The sequence below is a fragment of the Osmia lignaria genome, chromosome 11 (assembly GCF_051020975.1).
Source record: "Osmia lignaria lignaria isolate PbOS001 chromosome 11, iyOsmLign1, whole genome shotgun sequence".
In the NCBI taxonomy this organism is placed as follows: domain Eukaryota; kingdom Metazoa; phylum Arthropoda; class Insecta; order Hymenoptera; family Megachilidae; genus Osmia; species Osmia lignaria.
Window position 1 is genome coordinate 3,241,848 of NC_135042.1, and position 20,287 is coordinate 3,262,134.

A 20,287-nucleotide genomic window follows, 5' to 3' on the forward strand; every position below is an offset into this window, starting at 1 on the left:
ACTTGAATAATTACGTTGTTTTCATCAGCCCTTTATTTTTTATTTTTTATTTTTTAAATAGAGGAGAATTTTGTAAATATTAATTATACGACGTGTCCCCGAGATCGAAGAGGAGGGCTCTAATCGTAAGGTGTCTTTTTTTTTACGAAACGACTCACTTTTGTTCGATCAATGTGAACGAAAGCACGAAAACAGTTTTCCGAATCACGTATTGTTCAAATTTATACATAATGCACGCTGCTCAAAACAATAATGGTATCGTTAAGTTCAAACGACCTCGATAAAATATGCTGTACAATTTAAATACTCAGGAAAATTATTGTTAAGTAAAGATACAATTGGCTGGCTAAAGTATTCGAACGATATTACGTTTTATGCTTTAATTGTACACACGAATTATACATATAGAATAGGGTATGTATTTTACAAGGAATATGTGCTTATGTAAAATATGATAGACGCGAGTTAAATATTATTTAGATATTAAACAGCTTAGGAAATGAAATTTAAATTCTCAGGTAAGTGTAAACCTGTGTAAAATTTCCTTTCCAACGTTACAACGATGTTTAATTTAATTAATGTACCAAGCATGCTATTACTATGTAATTTACATACAGTTTTAATTTCTATGCTAATACCGTTCGAATACTTTGGCGAACCTGTGTATGGTACGCCGTTCGTTCGATATCTGAATTTTAATTCATTTTCCAGAATTGTTCAGACCTCGTTTAAAGAGCCCGTTAATTGTTTTGAGCGAAATTTTTCAATTAGATTGTGTGTATGAAAATCCCAATGAGCCCTTTCTTTTCGAGAGTGTAACTCGCTTTTATATAATTGTACCTACGTTAAGAGACCTACCGATCGTAGGTCGACGGGGATTGTAAGTACGAAGTCCTAGATAAATAAGTAATTTTAGGAATTTCGCGACGTTGAAATTGTCGAAGGAGATACGGGGCCGTTTCGCGATACAATTTTCTGAATTTTGTTATACCTGCAGTGCCATTTTTCTTTATTTCATTCTCTTTCAACACTTTGGCCTTTACATAAGTAGAATACGATTTGAAAAAAATTGCTCGTTCACCCTCTGGTAATTTTTTGAAAATAACAAAAAGCGTGTTGAGTTTTGTTACACGGTTACGTGGCTCCTTGCAATTTTCCCGCGTTCTTAGATGATATTCAGCGAACAAAAAACAAAAATTCGGAGCTTCCATTTTAATCAAAACGCCCGGAAGCGTCTTCTTCCTGAGGAGAATACCATCGAAATTGTATATATAACAAAGCTCTCGCAAATTCGCAAATCACATTTAAAAGAAAAAACGTATGAAATTTTTCTTTCGTCCACGAATGTTAAGGGTCGAGGTTTCAGGGTCAATTAACTCGACGCTCTTGTGTCGCCAATTAATAAGGATATCACTCGTCCTTAAAACGTTCGACCCTTTTTTTTCTTTTTCGAATAATTGACGGCTTAATGAATTTTGCCCGCGTCATTCGCCGGATGATTAATCCTTATCAGGATACGTCGATAAAACCCCTATTATTTCGAACGATTTATCCTCGCAACAGTATTTTATAACATTAAACGGCAAAACCGACCGATGCGACATTCAGATAAGGATTAATACGTTGACTGTGTCGAGCTAGAAACAGGATGGGTTAACATTAATTCAAATGATATTTAAAAGTTTTCATCGATTTTCTATCCTGATTACAGGAAACTCCCAATTTTTAGGTTTCGTTTATTCTTAAAAAATCAGCCAGACGACAGTCAACGTGTTTATCGATATACGTAAGACTTTGTATAAGCGTATTGTATAAGTCAAAACGTGTACAGACGAAGGATGATGAGGTTTTTTTTGTACAAAAGCTTTCTTCGTTAGACAGAAGGGAAAACGAATTTTCGTATCGTCTTGTTTGTCTATTATTTTAATTTCTTTTTGACAAACGATGCTCGTCGTCTAGCCAACAGAAAGGGAACTAAAGAAGACAGGAAGGAAACGTACGATTACGTGGATCATGTGTAAAAGTTTCTTCATTGAAAAGAGGAGGATGGATAAATAGAACAGAAATATGCAGTCCTATCGCGATATAGATTAATTTTTACATAACACCAAGTTGTATGGGCAATAAATGCTGATCATACGAATTTTTGATAATGATAATAAAAGAAACACGTTCCTATTAAATTATCTGTTCATTGTCGTATTGTTAAGTCTTTGATGCGGAGCGAGCGATTAGAAGAAAAAGAAAAAAAAAAAGGAGAGGATACATCTTTGAGATAGATCGGAATAGAGGAAGTGTCGATTTCTTATTTATCAAAGAGATGGTACATGAGATGAATCGAATGGCCTCTTTGTAAAATATAAGGAACATACATTCTACTTGAAGAAGAAAAAATTAGTAGAAATCAAGAAGATAGAAGAATTTAAAAAGAAAAATCTTGTAATTTTCTATCGCAACGACTGGAGAAGAAAATAAGGAAAGGAACATTGATAAAAACGCGTATAACGATGTGAGACTGTATATTTAATCTAATAATTTATTTTCAGGGTATCTATTGAAATATTTTTTCATTTGCCATTGTAAAGAGAGAGAGAGAGAGAGAGAAAAAAGAAGAAGAAAGGAAAAAGTTTTTGGAAATCTATGCACTTTCTAATATTCTACTAGTACGAATGTAAAGTTATACATACAAATGTGTACGATGAAGAAGAAGAAGAAGAAGAAGAAGAAGAAGAAGATAATCATTATTTTCGTTCTTTCACGGGAGAATTTTAACGATTTTTCGTCGGTATTCTCATCGTCGTTGTATCTGTGAGAATACCGAAATTGTTGTTCCAAGAATGTTGTAAATTTTAAACGATCTTGGTATTTTCATCGTTTGCCGTATGAGAATGCTGAAGATCGTTCTTCGGAAGATGTAGTTAAAAATGAAAATGAATTACTTTTATCATGTAACACGTGTTATATAGAAAAAAAAGCGAATTGTATTACGGGATGCGCTCTTTTAAAATTTAAGTTTCAATCTTCCGTTTTCCTTTGGCTTCGACTTTCGCGTGTTTTTTACTTGACCCGAGAATGTGGCAAATCGATGTTTTTTCTTTTTCTTTTTTCTTTGTGTTTGCAAAAGAAAGAAAAAAAGAAAAACGATGCAAATAGCGTTGGTGAAGCCACTGTGAAAGAACTTATGAAATGCGTGTATACAAAGACACCGTTTTGTATGAAGGGAAAAAAGATTGTCACTTTAGATTAGTCTGCTGTCAATATAACTAGAATTATAATTTTGAATGTAACATGTATCATATTAATTATTGCCTAGATAAGGAAATCGTACCGATTAAAAGTTAGCGCACGATTATATCAGACATTAGGTATAATAATAAATGATGTCCATGGGACATTTTCATTTTTGAAGATTCACGTGAATTTTATTTAGCGGGCATGCGTATCTAACAATATTAGTATGTCTAAACATCAATTATAACAATCAGTTCTTCCTCATTTTTCATTTTGTATATTTTATATTTTTATTCACTTTGATTTTCAAGAAATTTCCTATTTGTTGGACAACAAACAACAAACTTTAATTTGATAATCATAATTGTTTGATAAAATGAATAGAAAGTTTTAAATTTTATAAAAATTAAAGCTTGAAATTCGCGTGGAAGAAAATATTTTGAAAAATGGCGGATTCGTGGTGCGCATGCGCAACCGGTTCGATGAACGACGTGACCATAGTCGACAGTCTCGTGCTGCGCGTGAATTTAGTCACACGCGCACCGTCAAGGAATAAACATGGCGTTGTGGAAAATGTTGAAGTGTGTTTAGTGTTGAGTGCTTATAATTCCTTTATGTGACAATATTTTTCATTGCAACCGCCTCATAATATTCCCAAGAATGATACTGGGTTACGATTGAAATTTCATCAAAAATCTCACGCTGAAGGTAGGTCATTGAAAAAGATACATTTCTTTGTAATAAGTACCGTCGGTCATATTGTCATAAAATTGCTTTTTATGCTTTGAAAAGTGATAGCTAGTTTAAAAATAATAGTTTAATAAAGATTCCATACTCTCCTTTGATTAGGTTATTTAATTATCATACTATGATGACAGGTTGTAATTGTTTATAAGAGTGTCAATATTTTTTCGTGCGGCATGTAATTCTACGTTGCAACTCCATAAAAACTTTAAAAGCCATAAAGTTTAAATTATCTTTTAGATTCTAGAAACAGAAGAAAAACGAAAATAACTATTATGAAGATCAGAATTGTTGAATACTTTTTTACAACGGATAAATACAAATAATATATAGATATTTACGTTTGTTTTTGCTTAGTTCCCCTATACGTATAAATTATCTTCTTACCGACAGAAATAAGTTATTTTCTTAATAAGTATACTATGACAGATAATTAATTTTAACATATACAATAGGATCTCTGTTAATCGAGGTCGACCAATTAGGTAATCAAGACGCCAGAACAAATTAAATCCGTACATAATTATGATCTATGTGCGCTATTCTGTCATTGTATTAATCTTGAAATAAGAAAGCAACTTTCAATGCTTCAATAAAAAAAATAATCTTAAATATGTATTACATCTTTTACTCACATAACAAAGTATCATGTAACATAGTCGTTGTCATCTTTGTACAGTGTCTGACAAAAGTCAGTCAACTGCGCTTACATTAAAGCGTGCTCTATTAAATTTATCCTGTACTTACATCATAGAAGAAAATAATTGTCGTCAATATCATTTAGTATAATTAATCTATAAATTTAGCAATTACGTTTATTGAAATAAAATACTGTCAAATTATTCAGATAATTTCGATCAACTATTGTTACGTCCTGTACATGTTCGATACATCGAATAATCGAAAATCTTCGATAATCGAAACCCTCGAATTCCAGTAGCGATAAATTCAAATTTCTGCTGCGTCTTTATAAAATGTATTTTACATAGTTTACACTCGTAAAAAACAATGTATATTTTTAGTGTATTGTTTTATAGATCTAGTAAGCTGTATTTACCGTGTGGTTTATGATAAATCACTGTACAAAGGGGTACACAATATTTTGACCTGAATCCAAAGGATGTACCTGAAGGACATTATGAGTCTGTTTGTTCTTTTGTACACGGCACCATAGACGTAGTGTTGCGAAGTAAATGATCTCCACCAAGGATAGGAAGCTAAAGCCCATGAAGAGTCCCAACAAACCACCTGTGCTGGCTGTACACATTGAATTTTATAATTGAGACCGTTGCAATTTTTCAAATCGAGCTTTTAAGAATTTATTGTCATTTCGAAAAATTAAGTATTTCGCTCAAATTTCAATTAACTACCTTTGTTCTATAGGTAAAATATTTTTTGTTTTTTATTTCCTACTTTATTCTTGATTTATATGGCATTGTAGAGCACAATTAAAAATTAGTGTGCCTTTAATTTAATTCCAGGCATAGGAGAGATACTCCATAGCATAGACGCAAGATAATCAATATTAGGACACAGGATCTGTACGTACACGTATGTAGTGGAAGGATTAGAAGGAGGAACTTAGGAAAATTGCAAACAATGGAAAACCGTTTACTAAGCGCAAGAATTACCGTGGACAGTTAATTACCACTGGCACTTAAGTAATTAAATTAGAAGCAGAAATGTTGTATTTACGTACAGAGAAACTCCGTGAATCCAAACAGCTCGTTCTTCACGTATTTCGTAAACTGAGAGTCGACGAAGAACAAATGGACCACTGCCATGTTCTCCCTGTTAACAAAAAGATTTAATCGTCCAATTTAATTTAATTCCCGAAAGTTTTACTCTCAAGTAGTATTTCAAGATAATTATTTCTAATTTTTATATTCATTATATTTACGTAAAATATTCCCTGCCCTTCGTCACATAGTTATCCGAGATAGAGAACGAGGGCACCAATTTACTCTGCGAAATTTGGACGCTGTAGTTGATCTCAAAGCATCCTGGATAGCAATTACAACTAGGTCTGTAAAATGATATACACATCATCTACGTTCCTTACGAAACACATAATATAAACGACTCACGTTTCAGAAACGTTCAGAGAAGATATACCAATGTCATCGTCGTAAAGCTTCACTTCCATTGCTCGGCGGGCAATCGTCGCACAAGTCTCGTCCTTCTTTTCACAGATCGGTGTGTTCGAGGATTCTGAGAACGCACGAATTATAATCGTTAATTAGAGTCAGGAATTTATATTAATTATGGTTTCGAATTCTTTATGTGAAATTGTTTACTGGGCATGTAATATTGAACGCAGTGACAAATCTTCTGCGTGAAATTTGCCTCGCACTCGAGGACACAATTCCTCTGCGTGTACGTTCTATAATAGCGCAACTTTCTCTCGGATGTGAAGAAGCACTTCCTCTTCCTCTGAGGAACGGATATTATCGACTTGCTGGCGGTCGATATCCGAGGCGCCACGATTACCCTGGTCTCATCTCCCGGGGTCACTGAGAACGCAAATTCTGCAATCTTCGGTGTTTCGACTGGATTGTGCAACAGCAACTTGTACGAGAAATATTTTCATTTGATCATTGCACTATTAAGATTATTCGAATGATCTAGAGGCCAATTAGAGGAGATTTGGTTTGAAAAATATTAAGATACCTTGAAGCCAACACTGGCGGTAGACGAGCAATAATACTCCCCAACATCCGCATCAAGGACTAAAGTGAGACCGTAGAATTGTCCAGCACCGTAAGGTCTCCATGGTATGGAATCCGGGGCCACGTTCTCGTCGTAACCAGTTTCCGGACTCCAGTCGATGCTGTTAAACGGAAACGTGATGTTCAGATCGGACCAGTCTCGTCTGAAAGATGCATTGAAATTTATTAGACAATCCTAATTAATATCGTAAACTATATCTACTTACGGATTGTAAAACAAGTATTTCCTGTGTACCGAATTAAAATTGCAACATATTCCTTCGTCGGTCATCGTGGGATTAAAAATCTTTTCACAATCAGTTAGATTTCCATGCCATTTACATAGATGTAGCATCTCTGTACAGGATTGAGATACCTGTTGAAAATTACTCAATGAGAGCTTAAAAACACTCCTCGGTATTAATGTAGTAGAACGTCTGAAGAAATTCCACTACGTTCATTTAAACTTCGCTAGAACTTCCCAAGAGTTTCTAAAGTTAGTCCCTCAAAACCGCGACTTCTATGTAGTACCTAAACTACCAAAGTATCGGATTAAAATTATTTATCAAACAAATTATTAAAATAATATATGATTGAGAAAGCTTCTTTTTCTATTTTCAGATTCAACGGAGATACGTATAATACTTAGATGTTCTGTACACATATTCAGGATGGAAGATACATTTTCTTTAGAAGAGCATCGATACTCATCTAGCGAATTAGCTGAATTATCTTGCGACTTACTTACGTTAATCATAAAATGTAGCATATTGTTCCAATTGATTGCAGTCTCGTCAAGATTTAGACTCGTATTATGATCAAAATTGCATCTATCATCCAGCAAAATTTTCTTGCGTGCGTCGTTACTGCAATAAAAAAATTCATTATCGTTTTAGATTAGTTTTACGTCCAGGAGATTTTTATTCGTATACCCAGCGTTTATTCGAGCAGCCTCGCTCTTCTTTGCGTTGTTCATATTGCAAACAGTAACCGAAGGAAACGGAAACTCGCTTAGAGACACTGATTCAGGGCTTAGAGAGATGATAATGGGCGTTGAAACCCATTTTCTGTACAGAAACCAAATGTAATAAGCTGCGGTTAGGAATGCGAGAGAAAACGAAATTATCCAGAAGACTCTGTAAAGATATCAAAGGATGCAACGTGATAAGTTTTCTAGATATTATTTCAGAAAAATTACAATTCACTTACCTTTCGAGTATTGTTAAATTTGAGTCACCAATATAACGTAAACCATGAAGACTACTGTTTGTACAGTATTGCTTTATAGTGTTTTTAACATCCAAATGTTTCAAACGCAATTGATTTTCACCTTTACTAAATTAAGAAAACGACATTTAATTAATTGTCTAAGTATTTCTCAACAGAAAGTTAACTAATACTATATTTTACCTTGAATTTTTATCATCATCCTGGTCCAAATTTTGCGCTAGAGTACTTTCTTTTTTGAGCATCGACTTCTTATTGTATCTAGATCTCAACGTTGTATCTTTTGATCGGTACATAATCTTGTAAAAATTTATATTTACATTAGTATAACTCGTAGTTTAATGCAATAGCAGCGTTATTCGATTACCTTGAAGGGCGTTGGTCGTACTTTGAAATTTTCTCGTGACGCGTATCCTTCCAAAATTTGAGGCGGTTGATACGGATTTTGCAGATGCAAAGTGTTAATCGAATACGGCAGATTAGGATCGTGGCTTCTTAAATAATTCAACGTTGTCCTGTCGACGGTTTTGTAAGAGTTCTCGAGTTCGTTGTCGTCCTGCGTACTCGGATATTCTCGGTAATAAAGCTTAATCGGCATCGCATTCACTTCTTGAGTTGCCTGATTGCTATACGATCAATTTATTTCTTAAGCAACTTCGTTGTTGATTATAGAATAGCGTTACCTTCTTTTGAAAAGTTGCATCGGTGTCTCAAACGGCGCTCTCTTAATTTATAAGGTCTCCCCTTTTTTTCTCTACAAATTTCTCAAACTCAGAGCAGCCTCTTGAAGGCAACCGTTTAGTTTAATCAGGAAATATTTTCCTACAATTAAGAGTAATGAAAATTGTGTCAACTTATTATAATCGTATGACGATCCTTGCGAAGGATGTCAATCGACTTGAGGTCAACGATGGCGTAGGCGTCCTTTTAACTTCCTTACATGGCAACAGTTCTGTTTTCCTCGCCGAGTGTGCGTACGATGACGCAGAGAATTGTAAATTACTGTTTTATCGTTCCTTTCCGAAGGATATCTTTTGCACACTTTGACTGAGCACAGGGCGAGGAAAGCAAGCTTCCATTTGCTATATCGCGTCGACGTTTCTCCTTTTCATTCTTCTTCGAATGAATGAATTTGATGCAGAAATGTTTATATAAGTCGTTAATCAATTGTAACGCATTGGCTGGTATAGAAGGGTCAGCTGTATTCTTAATATTGAAATCATAATGTAGAGTGAGTTGTTAAAAATGAAATTGAAAGATTGCGTCTTTCTGACGGTTAAAAAGTGTTTGCTGAAATTACCTACATAATAGAGACTCTGTTGTCGAGAAACGTGTAAATGTTTGCACAAGGAACAAACTCATTATTAAGTACCATTTATTCATGTTATCGAGCAAACATTACCTCCGACATTTCGAGCTCGTGAAAGTTTCATAAGGCGCGTTAAAAACGCAGAATTAATCCTGATAAGATGCACTTGAAATTGCATCGACACTTGTCGTTAGATTGTAGGTCAGCATTGTTTATCTTCCATTAATAACGTTGTAAAAGATGACACTAGATTAACGAGCAGAATTTTTTGTTCAACATCGTGCAAATCTATCGTTGAACAGTTACAGCAATGCAATTCTTGATATTATAAAATTAATTCTTCTATTTTTATTATAGTCATGTCGAAGAAGAACAGAAAGAGAAAATCTGAGGATGAGAATCAATCGCCGATTGACTGGGAGGAGGAGAATATTTTTTCTGAGGAAATAAAAAATGAAATGAAATCTATGTGGGAGGTACATATTTTTATTGATATCAATTTTAATCCTTTCGATGCATATTTGTAATTATTTGTACAATTTCTCAGATTCCACAGATATTTCAGTTCCTTCATTTGGCTAAGGAAGCTCTGAATATACCTCATTTATCCATGTACGAAATGGAGCGTATGCTTTTAATTCCAAGAGCTTCGAAACAGCTGGCAAATATCATGACGTCCTTACTAAGGTATACTTAATTTAAAAAATAATTAAGCGATCAACCGGTTGAGCCGAAATCATATTTTATACTTTCCCAAAATCCTTGCTTTCAGTTCTCCAGTGACAAAAGCAAAATTAAGAAAAATACCACCCATGCCATACGAATTTTGGACAAATATTTTAGCTTACAAAATGAAAAGCTGGTTCAAAGTATACGAAGCGAAACACCAGGATGCAGTCAAAGTAAGCATCTAATTATATTGTTTTTTTAGACGTCGTTTAAAATGGTGCATCAAATTATGCAACGATTTTTTCACAAACTAAGTACATTATCAGTACTAAGCAGTGATAAAGAAAGTGATAAAAGATTTTTAGATTCTAGAAACCATCGGGGTTGAACCAGAATTCTGGAATGTTTTTCCGGATGCTCCTTTGCTGAATGGCAAGGATTTCGAGGAGTTGACTTTTAAACAGAAGGTGTGGCTTCTGAAAACAGTCTGTGATACAGTTATGGTACGACAGAATTTATTTGAGAACTTGCAACATATAAAGATATATGCTTACGTATAATATACACCTTTTAGCACTCTAGGAAAACTGTACAAGATGAAATAGCCAAACAACCATGGGAGAACCAGTTTGAAACAGTCCTAGGAACTGATCGTTACGGGGCAAGATATATTTATTTTCCAGAATTTCTAAAAAGCGATCTACGGATATACAGACATTCTCTTGATAATAAAATTTATTCGACAGTAAAGGTACCGGCGTCAGAAGTAAATCACTCACTCTACTCTCTTTGAATTTATATTTTCTTTCTAATTAATAATATTGTTATTTTAGCCTATCAAGTCAAAGCTGCATACAAATGGAGAAAACAAAGTATCGGATCAAAATGATTTAAAGAAACAAGGTAAACGGAGAAAAAGAAGGTCAAGATGGAGCAACGGTTTACCTCCAAAATTAAGAAAAAAAGGAAACAGGTGTGATGATAAACATATGAATGATTGCAAATGCAACAGTGACAGTGCAACGAGCTCTTTAATGAATGAAGATATAGATATGATTAGTATAAGCACATGTAGCAGTAGTAATAATAATAATAATGATATTAATCCAAACACTATAAATGTAAAAAGATCAAGAAGTTCATCGAAATGTTCGGAAATGAGTACGGAATCGGATAAAAGTTGTTGCACGAAATCGAGCGGCTACGATACGAATCGTTCGGTCGACAATCTTCATGAAAACAAATCGCCTGAAAGACCGTTTAAAGGTTTCCCGAATAGCAGTGATATTACTGATAAAAATTCTAATGTAGAAATAATTGATGGGATTATGAATAGTTTAAAGTCCGAACTGAGCGAGAAGAAAAATACTGAAGAATCTGATATTAGTTTAACGCATACCTCTGAAGACAAACTAGAATTAACATCGACGAAAGAGCAGTACTTAGATACATTGAATTTACACGTAAGCAAAAGTGCAGCTAACGATGAAACCATTGATAATTTATCCAGTATCTCGAAAACAGACGACGAAAAGTTGAACGAAATTATCAGTGCTGAAAGTTTGAAGTTAAACGAGAGTAGTGACATTAATGTTGTTAATAAAACGTGTCAGGTGTCGACGTCGAAATCTGACGATGAAAAATTAAATGAAACCAGAATTAATTACGATACAATTAAAGAGGATGCTAATCTTCCTGAAGAAAAGGAGGAAAATGAGATACCGAGGAGAGCAAATGGGCAATTTTCAAAAAGGCAGAAATTAAATAATTTAATAATTAACGATAAGGAAATGAGAAATTCTAAACGAACGAATAAAAGTAATAACGAAGTAGAATGTAACGATGATAAAGATCTTTCTTTAAGCGAATTAAGATGCCTGTTGCAAAAGGAAGCAATGGACGACGGGTATTATCTTGATGCAGAATGCAGGGTGGATTATAATAGTAGAAAGAACGGAAAGCCAGATGTGTGGAAACAAGAAGCGGAAGATTTTAACCACATGCTTTTAGAACTTGGCTCTTCGAAATTTGAGCTCGTAGCTGACAGTGTCAGTTCATTAAGAGATCTCCTTTCAACCTTTTCTCAGAAGTGTGATAATCCAATTACCGACGCCTCTACTGAAGTACGTACTATTCTTTCTTTTTGTTTTATTTCATTTCAAGCTACTATAACGTTCTGATATTCTTTTAGCAAGAATCTATTCCTCCCTGTGAAATACAGTTAATCAAAGAATTGACAGAGTTACTAACCACCGTAGAAAAAATGGAATCATCTTTACGCGAGTCAACGAGAAGAGCCAGAGGAAAACTTCAAAAGGAATTGACCAATTTTAAAGAAGGGTATATTCAGTTTTATTTACATTAAATGCATCGTTCATCCTATCGCCTCGAATTTAATTTGGGAATGATTGAAAATATTTGAAATAATTTGAAAAGAACGCAAACTCAGCTTACTTTTGAAACATTATTCAAACTGTTGTTCCCAGATTAAAAATCACTTTTACCTGAAACCTCTTGTAATTGCTACAATTAATATATATATATATATATAATTAATTAAGTGGAATTCAGCCACATTAATGTTGTTTTTTTGTCGTCGAGCGTATATAGCAGACAAATTGTTGTATGTTGTAGCAGTGCGGAGGATCAGGACTCATCTGGGGAGGGTGTCAACTCTAATTGGTGGGTTCTTGGATCACAGAGCTGTCCAATTTCCGGAGAGTCAACGTTACAAACGTTACCGCAGTTTACTGTATCCACAACTGGCTCTCAAAACCGAAACGAAGATCGTCAAGAGGATCGGCGCGTCAACGCCGTCGAGTGCGATACAAATATCGGTGAAAAATGTAAGAAACCTGAGGGTAAGACCGTGCAAGATGAAACGCAAGGAAGTCAGTCGGAAGGAAGCGAAGGCAACGCCCAGGAGAACTCAACAGAAATCAAGAAAGATCCAAAGGAAGACACAAGCCACGAAAGTGGAAGAGTGTTGCGTGCACGCGGCGTCTCCTCGTACACCTTTTATTCAGATGACGAGACTGAGGAGAACGAGTTGGAAGAATGGGCCGACCTTGAGGCCGTGTACGCGGCTCCCACTGCACAGACCGATTCATCCGCTTCTCACCTTGCTCCGAAAATCGGAAACACTGATGGTAGAACGAACGAGGAGGACTCAGACCAAGATTGGATTCTACCGAGCTCTCGCAAAAGGAGAAATAAACGTCCATGTAAGTACATCCAATAAATAATATCAGTAATATATATATATATTTAATACAAATGTATTTATTATTATTTTGCAGCTGCGAGTAAAAGATTAAAATCGTTCCAACACAAGTTACAAAGCATCAAAGTTGATGCACTCCAAAATGCAGCCGAATCAACGATAACTGCTTTAAATGGAAAAAACCAAAAACCTAAGCCGAAAATCAAAGAAATCCAAATACGTAAAACAAACGAGCCAGTCAGTTCAGAGAACGGTGATGCTACGGTAGAAAATGCCCCAGAGAATCATGATAACGCGATACAAAATGACAAACAAACAGTGCCTTCCATGGAAATCAACTGCAAAATTGAAAACGTTGAAAGTGTACACTCAGAGTTGGACATTAAGGATGAAGGTCCTATTTATGATTCTACGGGTCAGTACGAAAATAGCTACGCCACGAATTTCAATCCAAATTATGTCAACTATTATGTGATGCAACCGAATCCTGTGAACGTTGCTCCGCAGAATGCATACGGGCAACCGGGTCCGGTAGTTTCGAATATTATTTCACCGGTTCAGCAAAGTTATTATGTGCCAGGAGGACAAAATTATATCATTCATAATCCACAACCAAATTTCATACCTTCTCCACCGTTTCAGCCACAAGGGCCGCAAATGATGGCGCCTCAACAATTTATCAGCCAGCCTAGTTACGTACCTTACATGATAACACCTCAGTCTCACCCTGAATGTGTGCCTACAGAATCCCAAACCGTTGCTGCTCAGCAGACCCCTCAGAATCTTTCAATGTACATTCAATCTCCAATGCCAGCAGCTAAACCACCTCAAAACAGGTACCCCACGCCACGACAGCAAATTCCTCATCCCCATGGCGCGGTTATAAGAAGTAGTATGCCAATTAGAGGAAACTTCCCTCATAGAGCTAATAATGGGAGGCCAACGAAGAACGTCCAACAAGCACGTGGTGGTGCTCCTACAAGACTCCAGAGGCCAAGAAGACAGGCTGTGCCTTCGGAAAACACCGGCCAAAAGACTACTTCTTTGATCGTTCTCAGTGACAGCGACGATGAGATCGAGATGATTATTACTGAAAAGACTGGTGCTAGCGCTGAATCGGAGAGAACAAAAACGGCACCTCGTAAAAATTATTTACAATCCAAACAAAATATAACAGCTAAGTCAGAGGACACGGCGGTAACGACGACAACGGCGACAACGGCGACGACCACAACGACGACAAAAAGTACAATTTCTCCTCAAATTATTCAACGTATGAGCCAAGGAGGTATTTCTATAACACCAATTAAGTCTGCACCACCTGTTCAGAATTCGAATACACAGTTAGTAGTGGTCGTGAACGAAACTGGAAGCCATTATGCCTTAGCATTACCCAATGGAAGCAAGTTGATCCTTACTCCTGAGCAGGTGGCACAGATACGAGCTTCAAATGGTGGTAAACTAATCTTATAAAATTGCTAACTTATTTCTAACTTGTGGGAAACAATGAACTTTGATCTCTTCTTTGTCTATAGTGTATCTTCGTAGACAACGTATTCTGATGTTCCTACAATACAGCAGCAGAAGTACGATTCTTTTCCTTGCAAAAAATGTATTAATTTACACAGAAATTTTTAACGGAAGATGTTATTAATTTTATTTTAAATGTTTCTTTTTTCCCATGTTGCAGTGTTAGAAAATAATTAGAGTGATACTTGGGACCTGTGATGTCTATATCCATTTTTATATATTTTGTTATAGCAGAGCAATATTGGTGTCTTAAATTGTATGAAAATATCAAATATTATAATGAAATATTCATTTTTCTGAAGCATTAAGATGATTTTTATGGTGATAATCAGAAGTTCTAGGATTAATTCTCATTTACCAAAACATATTACCATATATTGCCAAATTATGTTATTTGTATTGTTTGCAGAATTGAGTGGAACATTTTTTCTTGTATAGTAACCAGCTTTGAACGAAGTCATAAATGCATATTATTATTAATTACATACAATTTTTAAGTTCAATAGAATAAGGTATGTAAATAATCCTTACAAATAAGATAATTTATAAAATGATCAATCATGAGCAGCAAGTTTTTGAAAAGCAATGGAAAAAAGTAAAAATATGACCCAAAATGAATTTATTTTTATTATATTAAAAATTGCAGTGATTTTGTTACAACGACAATTGTTCAGAAAATAAAGTTTTGTATCTTTGGTACATGGTAGAAAAATTGAGCAGCAAATTCATTGTGAAAAGACCTCGTTTTTATTCAAAACGTTAAGTTTTTATAATACATAAAAATACGTTCATCAAACAACCCCGAGAAAGGTAATTAATTGTATAAATTAAAACTTTAAGTAAGTTTATTAACTTTACTAAAAGTTTGTATTAATAAAACTGATCCCATACAATGCATATTAATATATTGCATAAATTTTACTGTAAATTGCATGAACTGTATTTTATTCTAGAAATTACATTTCCAAAAATTTTTTAACAGATGTCTGTAAACAGTATATTTAATAAATCCAGATGAAGGATAATACAATTTTCAGGTAAAAATGTTTATTTTATAATCAATAATTTACAAGCTTAAAGGATGTATTAACTTCCATATATTATTTTCTTCTCTTTACAGTACGTTACACATATGTTACAAATATATTACAAAAGTACACTAAAACAAAAAGCTTTGTACACTTCACAGTGAATAGGAACGTTAAATATTTTAATAACAATGAATGCGCGTTTCTTTCAATTATGAAAAAGAAATGAGACGTAGCAAAGTCTAAATTAGACTTAGATTTCAAAACATTGGAAAGTTACAGGAACTTGAATTATTTACCATCAACGTTGACAATAAATTACATAAATATGTTATTATGACAAAGCCAAATTATTATGGGAAATCAAACAGTTCAATCTTGGAATATCTTCGCTTACAGAAATGGATCAAGCAATTGCGGAAAATAATTTTAATAATGCTAAAGAAAATTAAAGAGAGCCACGAGTGAAAAATTCTTCTTATCAGTCAGTATCTTCGATCTGATTCCTGTTCTTGTACTTCTCCTTGTCAAAAGTTAAGAATTTTGACAGACGTGAACCATTATATGGTACTTCGCTTCCAGGTGGATGTAGTCGCATCTAAAACAGAAATATACATATAAATTCATATGAAAACAAAGAATAGAAATTGAACAAATCAGTAGTTAAATATACTTCACTTTTCTTGTTGGACAAACTTGAATAAAATATTACCTACTGCACGACACACATCTGATGATCTTCAGGTTCACCTCATGAACAAATTCTATTCTTAGAGGTAATTTTCTCCATAATTTGCAAGAATCACAATCAAAAGTAAAGAAGATACTTTTCAAATGAATACAGAGAGAATAAAGAAATTTTTTTCATAATTACTATTTATTTGTTCAGCTTGTAGCAATCTTTTAATCTTGCGCAAATAATAACTGATTCATCTGCTAAACGTGCATCGACGAAATCAAATAAATGCAAAGTTAGTGTGCAAACTGTTGTCAAAATATCAGCCATGGATATTAATGATCTTGCCCATAATCCGTTGTCTGTTAGTTTTATTAATATTGTTACAAAAAAAAAAGAATCTAATCTATAAATTTCGGCACCAAACCTGGAAACTACATAGCACCGGTAAATTTTGAATTACAAACTTGACGCTCAATCTCAAGTTAGAAAAAGTATAAACTCTATAAATATTCTAACACTGTTACAATCGTAGAGTCACTTATCTTTAAAACTATACAGTAGAATTCCATTTATTTAAACATTATTGAAGAGACTTCTACTGTGGCAGTTAACTTGTCAATAAATGGGATTTTACTGCTAAACGTATGTATGAATTGTCCAGTTAATTATCTAAACGTGTACAAAAAAAAAAAAAAAAACATTTGGTTTGTAATTATAGGACTGGTGGTTGCAAGCTTGAGCATTAGTGGAGGAGCCGGCATGATCATTGCAAAATTGCACGCGTGGCTCGGCCGTGCAGCAACAATTTTCTCATCTATTTCTTGGCGAAGTCATCCGTAGCTTTCACGTCCCCTTCCATATTTCTGAATCGCTTCTGTAAGAAAACAAAACCGACACCGCTCCGTTACACGTGATGAATAATGCTGTGTTACGATGATCGAATGATGCGTGCATAATCAATGGTAAAACTTTGGCTTAGCTTTATTTTTTGTCCTGTGCTCTGCGAGGTTCAATTAGACAACAGTAATACTCTATCCTGGAAATGGATTTGCATATCAATTATTTCAATTTAATTAAATTTAAATTCCTAAATATTTTAAATTTTAATAAAAAATTAAAAGATCCAATTAAACCTCGCATTATGTGTGAAAGTTTAATCGCGTTAACCGTGTAATGCATGTAACGCAGCTTAAGCGCATAAGCTCCCTTTCGATCGTTTGATTAAAATTCTTTTCTGATTCATTACGTATTGATGCCTGGCCACGCGTTTCACGTTATAAATCTTTTCCAAACGTAGATCGTTTTTCGCCATGAAATTTCGTTTATTCAGGCCTCGTGAGCTCACCGATGACTCACCATAATTCTATATTTCTCTTTACAGGCGTATTCGGTCTCGTCCACGTCGTTGTAGCAATCGCTTTTGTAATCGGGTGGTATCGGTTTGCCCTCGAATTGGCAAAGCCTGGACAACGATTTCGCATTAACGATCATTTTCTCGAAACCAGTCGGCTTCTGTTGAGGACAGTAGAATACATCCGGGGTGTTCTTGTCGAAGACAATGCTCTTTCGCATCAAGTCGCCAGCTTCCACCATCAGAAGTACCTGATGAAAGAAATTTCTTTGATTATTCAACGTTAATCATTTTATATTGAAAGAAATGCAAGTGTTTACTATATTTCTTCTCTTTTCTAGTAATCTATATGATGATTGTTAAGTTTCTTCAATAAGGTATTGAAGTATTTTCATCTGTTTCATTGAATAAGGAAAACGATTATGGCTGAGTATAATTCATATCAATCGTGCTTATTTAACGTAATTCATTCGTCGTTAAGTTTACTTTCCACTCGTGAAAGGATCAATATTCTTTGACCACCTGTTTTACGCAAGAAAGCGTACGCCGTTTGCGTGCGATTTCTTTCCTGGCCTCGCGTAAACAGACAAAAAAAATGCTAGTACATTTCTACAGAAGAGATTATTTTTTATTATTGATAGGTAGCTCTGTTGTTCATTCCAGTATCTAAAATTATGGATGCAAAATAAGCGAGAGTTCTATTATTGTCAAATTTCTCTCATTCAAACTCCATTATGTCTCCCAATTAATTCTACTTCAAGATTAAAGAATGAATCCACAGTTCATTATGCCAGCCAACGTTCCATTGCTAGAGGATCTCTTCCGGGTTCGTGAAACTTGGCAGGAAGTAGACAGAGGAAAGTGTGATCAAGTTTATTATGCTTACGGATAACATGGCCACCAGAGAACAAGCGTACACGGCTCCTGGAAAAATAAAATCCTATCAGTTTTACGTGAAAAACAGAGGTATCAATCTAAGCTTGCGTAAGATCGCTCGTGGACATGCTCCATTATTAAGTAAACGTAAACTGTGAAAAGTGGGCCGCTTGGAAAGGGAGTCAATGCCGTGCGAGAAACGGTAGACTTTTTTTTCTTTACAATATTCTCATCTTTTATTAAACTGAAGATGGAATTTAAATATCAAGCTTTCTGTAATATAAGGACATTTGATAACGTAGATTACCCATTCCATTTTTTATCTATAAACAATGGGTAACGCGTTAATTATGAAAGTAGTAATCTTAAACACCATTCAAGCGCGTCTTTTGCAAGGACGACGAGACCGGCTGCGGTTCCGCGTGGTGCATTTGATCAGTCTGATGCCCTTCTGACATTTCGTTGACAAGATACGACACTCGCGTGTCACGATACCGTTCTACCTATTATACTATTATTTTTTAATATAAATTGTCCTAGTATATCATTGAACTATAACGCTTGGTATCTAAAGATCTATCTAACAAGGAAATCAATGATCTAACATTGAATTGTATGTAAATAGAAAATAATTGCATTGTAATAGTTATACGTATAGTAGTTATGAATTAGCAACAGGTTTCTGCTATTTTTAAATTCTAAATTTATGCGAGACACGCTAATAAGGAAAACGGCTCGCTTAAAAACAGATGAATGAATGGAAAAAAAATAAAAACAATATTGTTATTTTAATTTGTAAAAGAGCTTCTGTTTCGCTCATCAAGATGTTCTTATTTCTTTTTCTAGGTCAATGTTTAACGAGGTATAAAAGCGCAAACGTTACGAAAGTGATCGCTGATTCACCAAAAATTTGAGGCATATTAATTCTAAACGAGAACTTGTGGTCGCAAACGACGCAAGCAGATACATTTCAACCTGACATTTTCGTGTCGACATTTGTCTGTGACATTTAAGGCTTCTGGGAATTCGTTCACCATAAATTTGTTGCTAACTCATTGCCACATCTATAATTTCTATTACCATTACATCCATTTTCTGATCAAGATTAAATTGTGGTCCTTACTAAAAAGTTAGTATCAAACAGAAGAATTATTTGACGTTAAATTTGTTAATTGCAATTTATTGCAGATATTCACTGCTGTTATTATGTCAGCAAAATAGCATCAGCGTAACGCCTAACGTTGCATGTATGTACTCGCGTGTCTCATCCCGCATACCTAAACGAAGACGCAAGGAATTACATGTGTGAGTTTCACCATTTTTTATAGCTAAAATAAGTCTCAATACGGTCATGTATCCCGGTGTTAAATAAAACAGCCAGATCCGAATGAATTATAACGTAAAACGAACTTGAACTTACCCATGCTGGTGAATGCGTTTTGCACGGGTAACAACGCCTGTTGATCCACGCGAGACGGCGTCTCTTGGTTGACTGAGATTGCAGGCGGCTTCTCGTACTCTCCTGAAAGAGTAAGTGCCGTTATGTTATACAGGATGTATCAAAAACGTTGGCCATAACAGTATCAACGTATTACAAAAAGAACAAAGAATCTGAAGAAAAAAAGAAGCATGCACATTTAACTTTCTCCTTTTGTAAAGTGAATTCAAGTCGCAATACTTGGTGGGAAGAAAAACCAGGTATTAGAAACATT

At 34.8% G+C, this 20,287-nt stretch overlaps 3 protein-coding genes and 1 long non-coding RNA gene across 16 annotated transcripts; 2 read left to right on the forward strand and 2 right to left on the reverse strand.

Annotated features, from left to right (window-relative positions):
• Positions 1–2,577: 2,577 nt before the first annotated feature.
• On the reverse strand, positions 2,578–8,710 carry LOC117610490 (pickpocket protein 28). Its single transcript, XM_034337965.2, has 15 exons — positions 8,594–8,710; positions 8,278–8,536; positions 8,094–8,209; positions 7,893–8,018; positions 7,616–7,819; positions 7,432–7,549; positions 6,911–7,059; positions 6,646–6,847; positions 6,273–6,543; positions 6,063–6,186; positions 5,876–6,001; positions 5,675–5,766; positions 4,611–5,232; positions 4,317–4,535; positions 2,578–4,218 (listed from the first exon to the last, which is right to left on the reverse strand). Exons 1-13 carry the CDS (start codon positions 8,611–8,613, stop codon positions 5,051–5,053), a joined length of 1,989 nt encoding a protein of 662 aa, XP_034193856.2. The 5' UTR covers positions 8,614–8,710; the 3' UTR covers positions 2,578–4,218; positions 4,317–4,535; positions 4,611–5,050.
• Positions 3,637–17,056, forward strand: LOC117610476 (uncharacterized). 10 transcript variants are annotated; one of them, XM_034337923.2, is made up of 13 exons: positions 5,217–5,358; positions 5,457–5,636; positions 9,577–9,695; positions 9,767–9,906; positions 9,992–10,121; positions 10,254–10,391; positions 10,463–10,654; positions 10,722–12,011; positions 12,080–12,228; positions 12,523–13,112; positions 13,188–15,451; positions 15,595–15,678; positions 15,762–17,056. In XM_034337923.2, exons 3-11 carry the CDS (start codon positions 9,579–9,581, stop codon positions 14,582–14,584), a joined length of 4,143 nt encoding a protein of 1,380 aa, XP_034193814.2. In that variant the 5' UTR covers positions 5,217–5,358; positions 5,457–5,636; positions 9,577–9,578; the 3' UTR covers positions 14,585–15,451; positions 15,595–15,678; positions 15,762–17,056. The 10 variants fall into 10 exon arrangements, with proteins under 10 accessions (XP_034193819.2, XP_034193814.2, XP_034193818.2 ...); XM_034337927.2 differs by having other exon boundaries at positions 5,457–5,526; XM_076690936.1 differs by lacking the exon at positions 5,217–5,358 and adding an exon at positions 5,906–5,999 and having other exon boundaries at positions 5,589–5,636.
• Positions 16,011–20,125, reverse strand: LOC117610488 (uncharacterized). Of its 4 annotated transcripts, none has more exons than XM_034337960.2 (5): positions 19,996–20,101; positions 19,831–19,852; positions 18,586–18,623; positions 17,705–17,950; positions 16,011–16,267 (listed from the first exon to the last, which is right to left on the reverse strand). In XM_034337960.2, the coding sequence occupies exons 2-5, from the start codon at positions 19,841–19,843 to the stop codon at positions 16,151–16,153; spliced, it is 414 nt and encodes a 137-aa protein (XP_034193851.2). In that variant the 5' UTR covers positions 19,844–19,852; positions 19,996–20,101; the 3' UTR covers positions 16,011–16,150. The 4 variants fall into 4 exon arrangements, with proteins under 4 accessions (XP_034193851.2, XP_034193852.2, XP_034193853.2 ...); XM_034337963.2 differs by lacking the exon at positions 16,011–16,267 and adding an exon at positions 17,027–17,222; XM_034337961.2 differs by lacking the exon at positions 19,831–19,852 and having other exon boundaries at positions 19,996–20,125.
• LOC143305831 (uncharacterized) lies at positions 17,947–20,091 on the forward strand. The gene is made up of 3 exons (XR_013063029.1): positions 17,947–19,704; positions 19,764–19,880; positions 19,953–20,091. It is a non-coding gene; the product is annotated as an uncharacterized LOC143305831 (long non-coding RNA).
• Positions 20,126–20,287: the final 162 nt, after the last annotated feature.

Excerpts from the sequence above, each read along its gene's own strand:
- LOC117610490 (XM_034337965.2), bottom strand. The coding sequence starts at position 8,613 with ATGCAACTTTTCAAAAGAAG. Across the intron at positions 7,820-7,892 it reads AATTTAACAATACTCGAAAG|AGTCTTCTGGATAATTTCGT; the intron begins GTAAGTGAATTG and ends ATATCTTTACAG. Across the intron at positions 5,233-5,674 it reads TGGATTCACGGAGTTTCTCT|CCAGCACAGGTGGTTTGTTG; the intron begins GTACGTAAATAC and ends CAATGTGTACAG.
- LOC117610476 (XM_034337928.2), top strand. The coding sequence starts at position 9,579 with ATGTCGAAGAAGAACAGAAAGAGAAAATCTGAGGATGAGAATCAATCG. Across the intron at positions 10,122-10,253 it reads AACACCAGGATGCAGTCAAA|ATTCTAGAAACCATCGGGGT; the intron begins GTAAGCATCTAA and ends AAAGATTTTTAG. Across the intron at positions 10,655-10,721 it reads TAAAGGTACCGGCGTCAGAA|CCTATCAAGTCAAAGCTGCA; the intron begins GTAAATCACTCA and ends TTGTTATTTTAG.
- LOC117610488 (XM_034337960.2), bottom strand. Across the intron at positions 17,951-18,585 it reads CTCTGGTGGCCATGTTATCC|GTACTTCTGATGGTGGAAGC; the intron begins GTAAGCATAATA and ends TTCTTTCATCAG. Across the intron at positions 16,268-17,704 it reads AAGAGAAATATAGAATTATG|ATGCGACTACATCCACCTGG; the intron begins GTGAGTCATCGG and ends TTTCTGTTTTAG.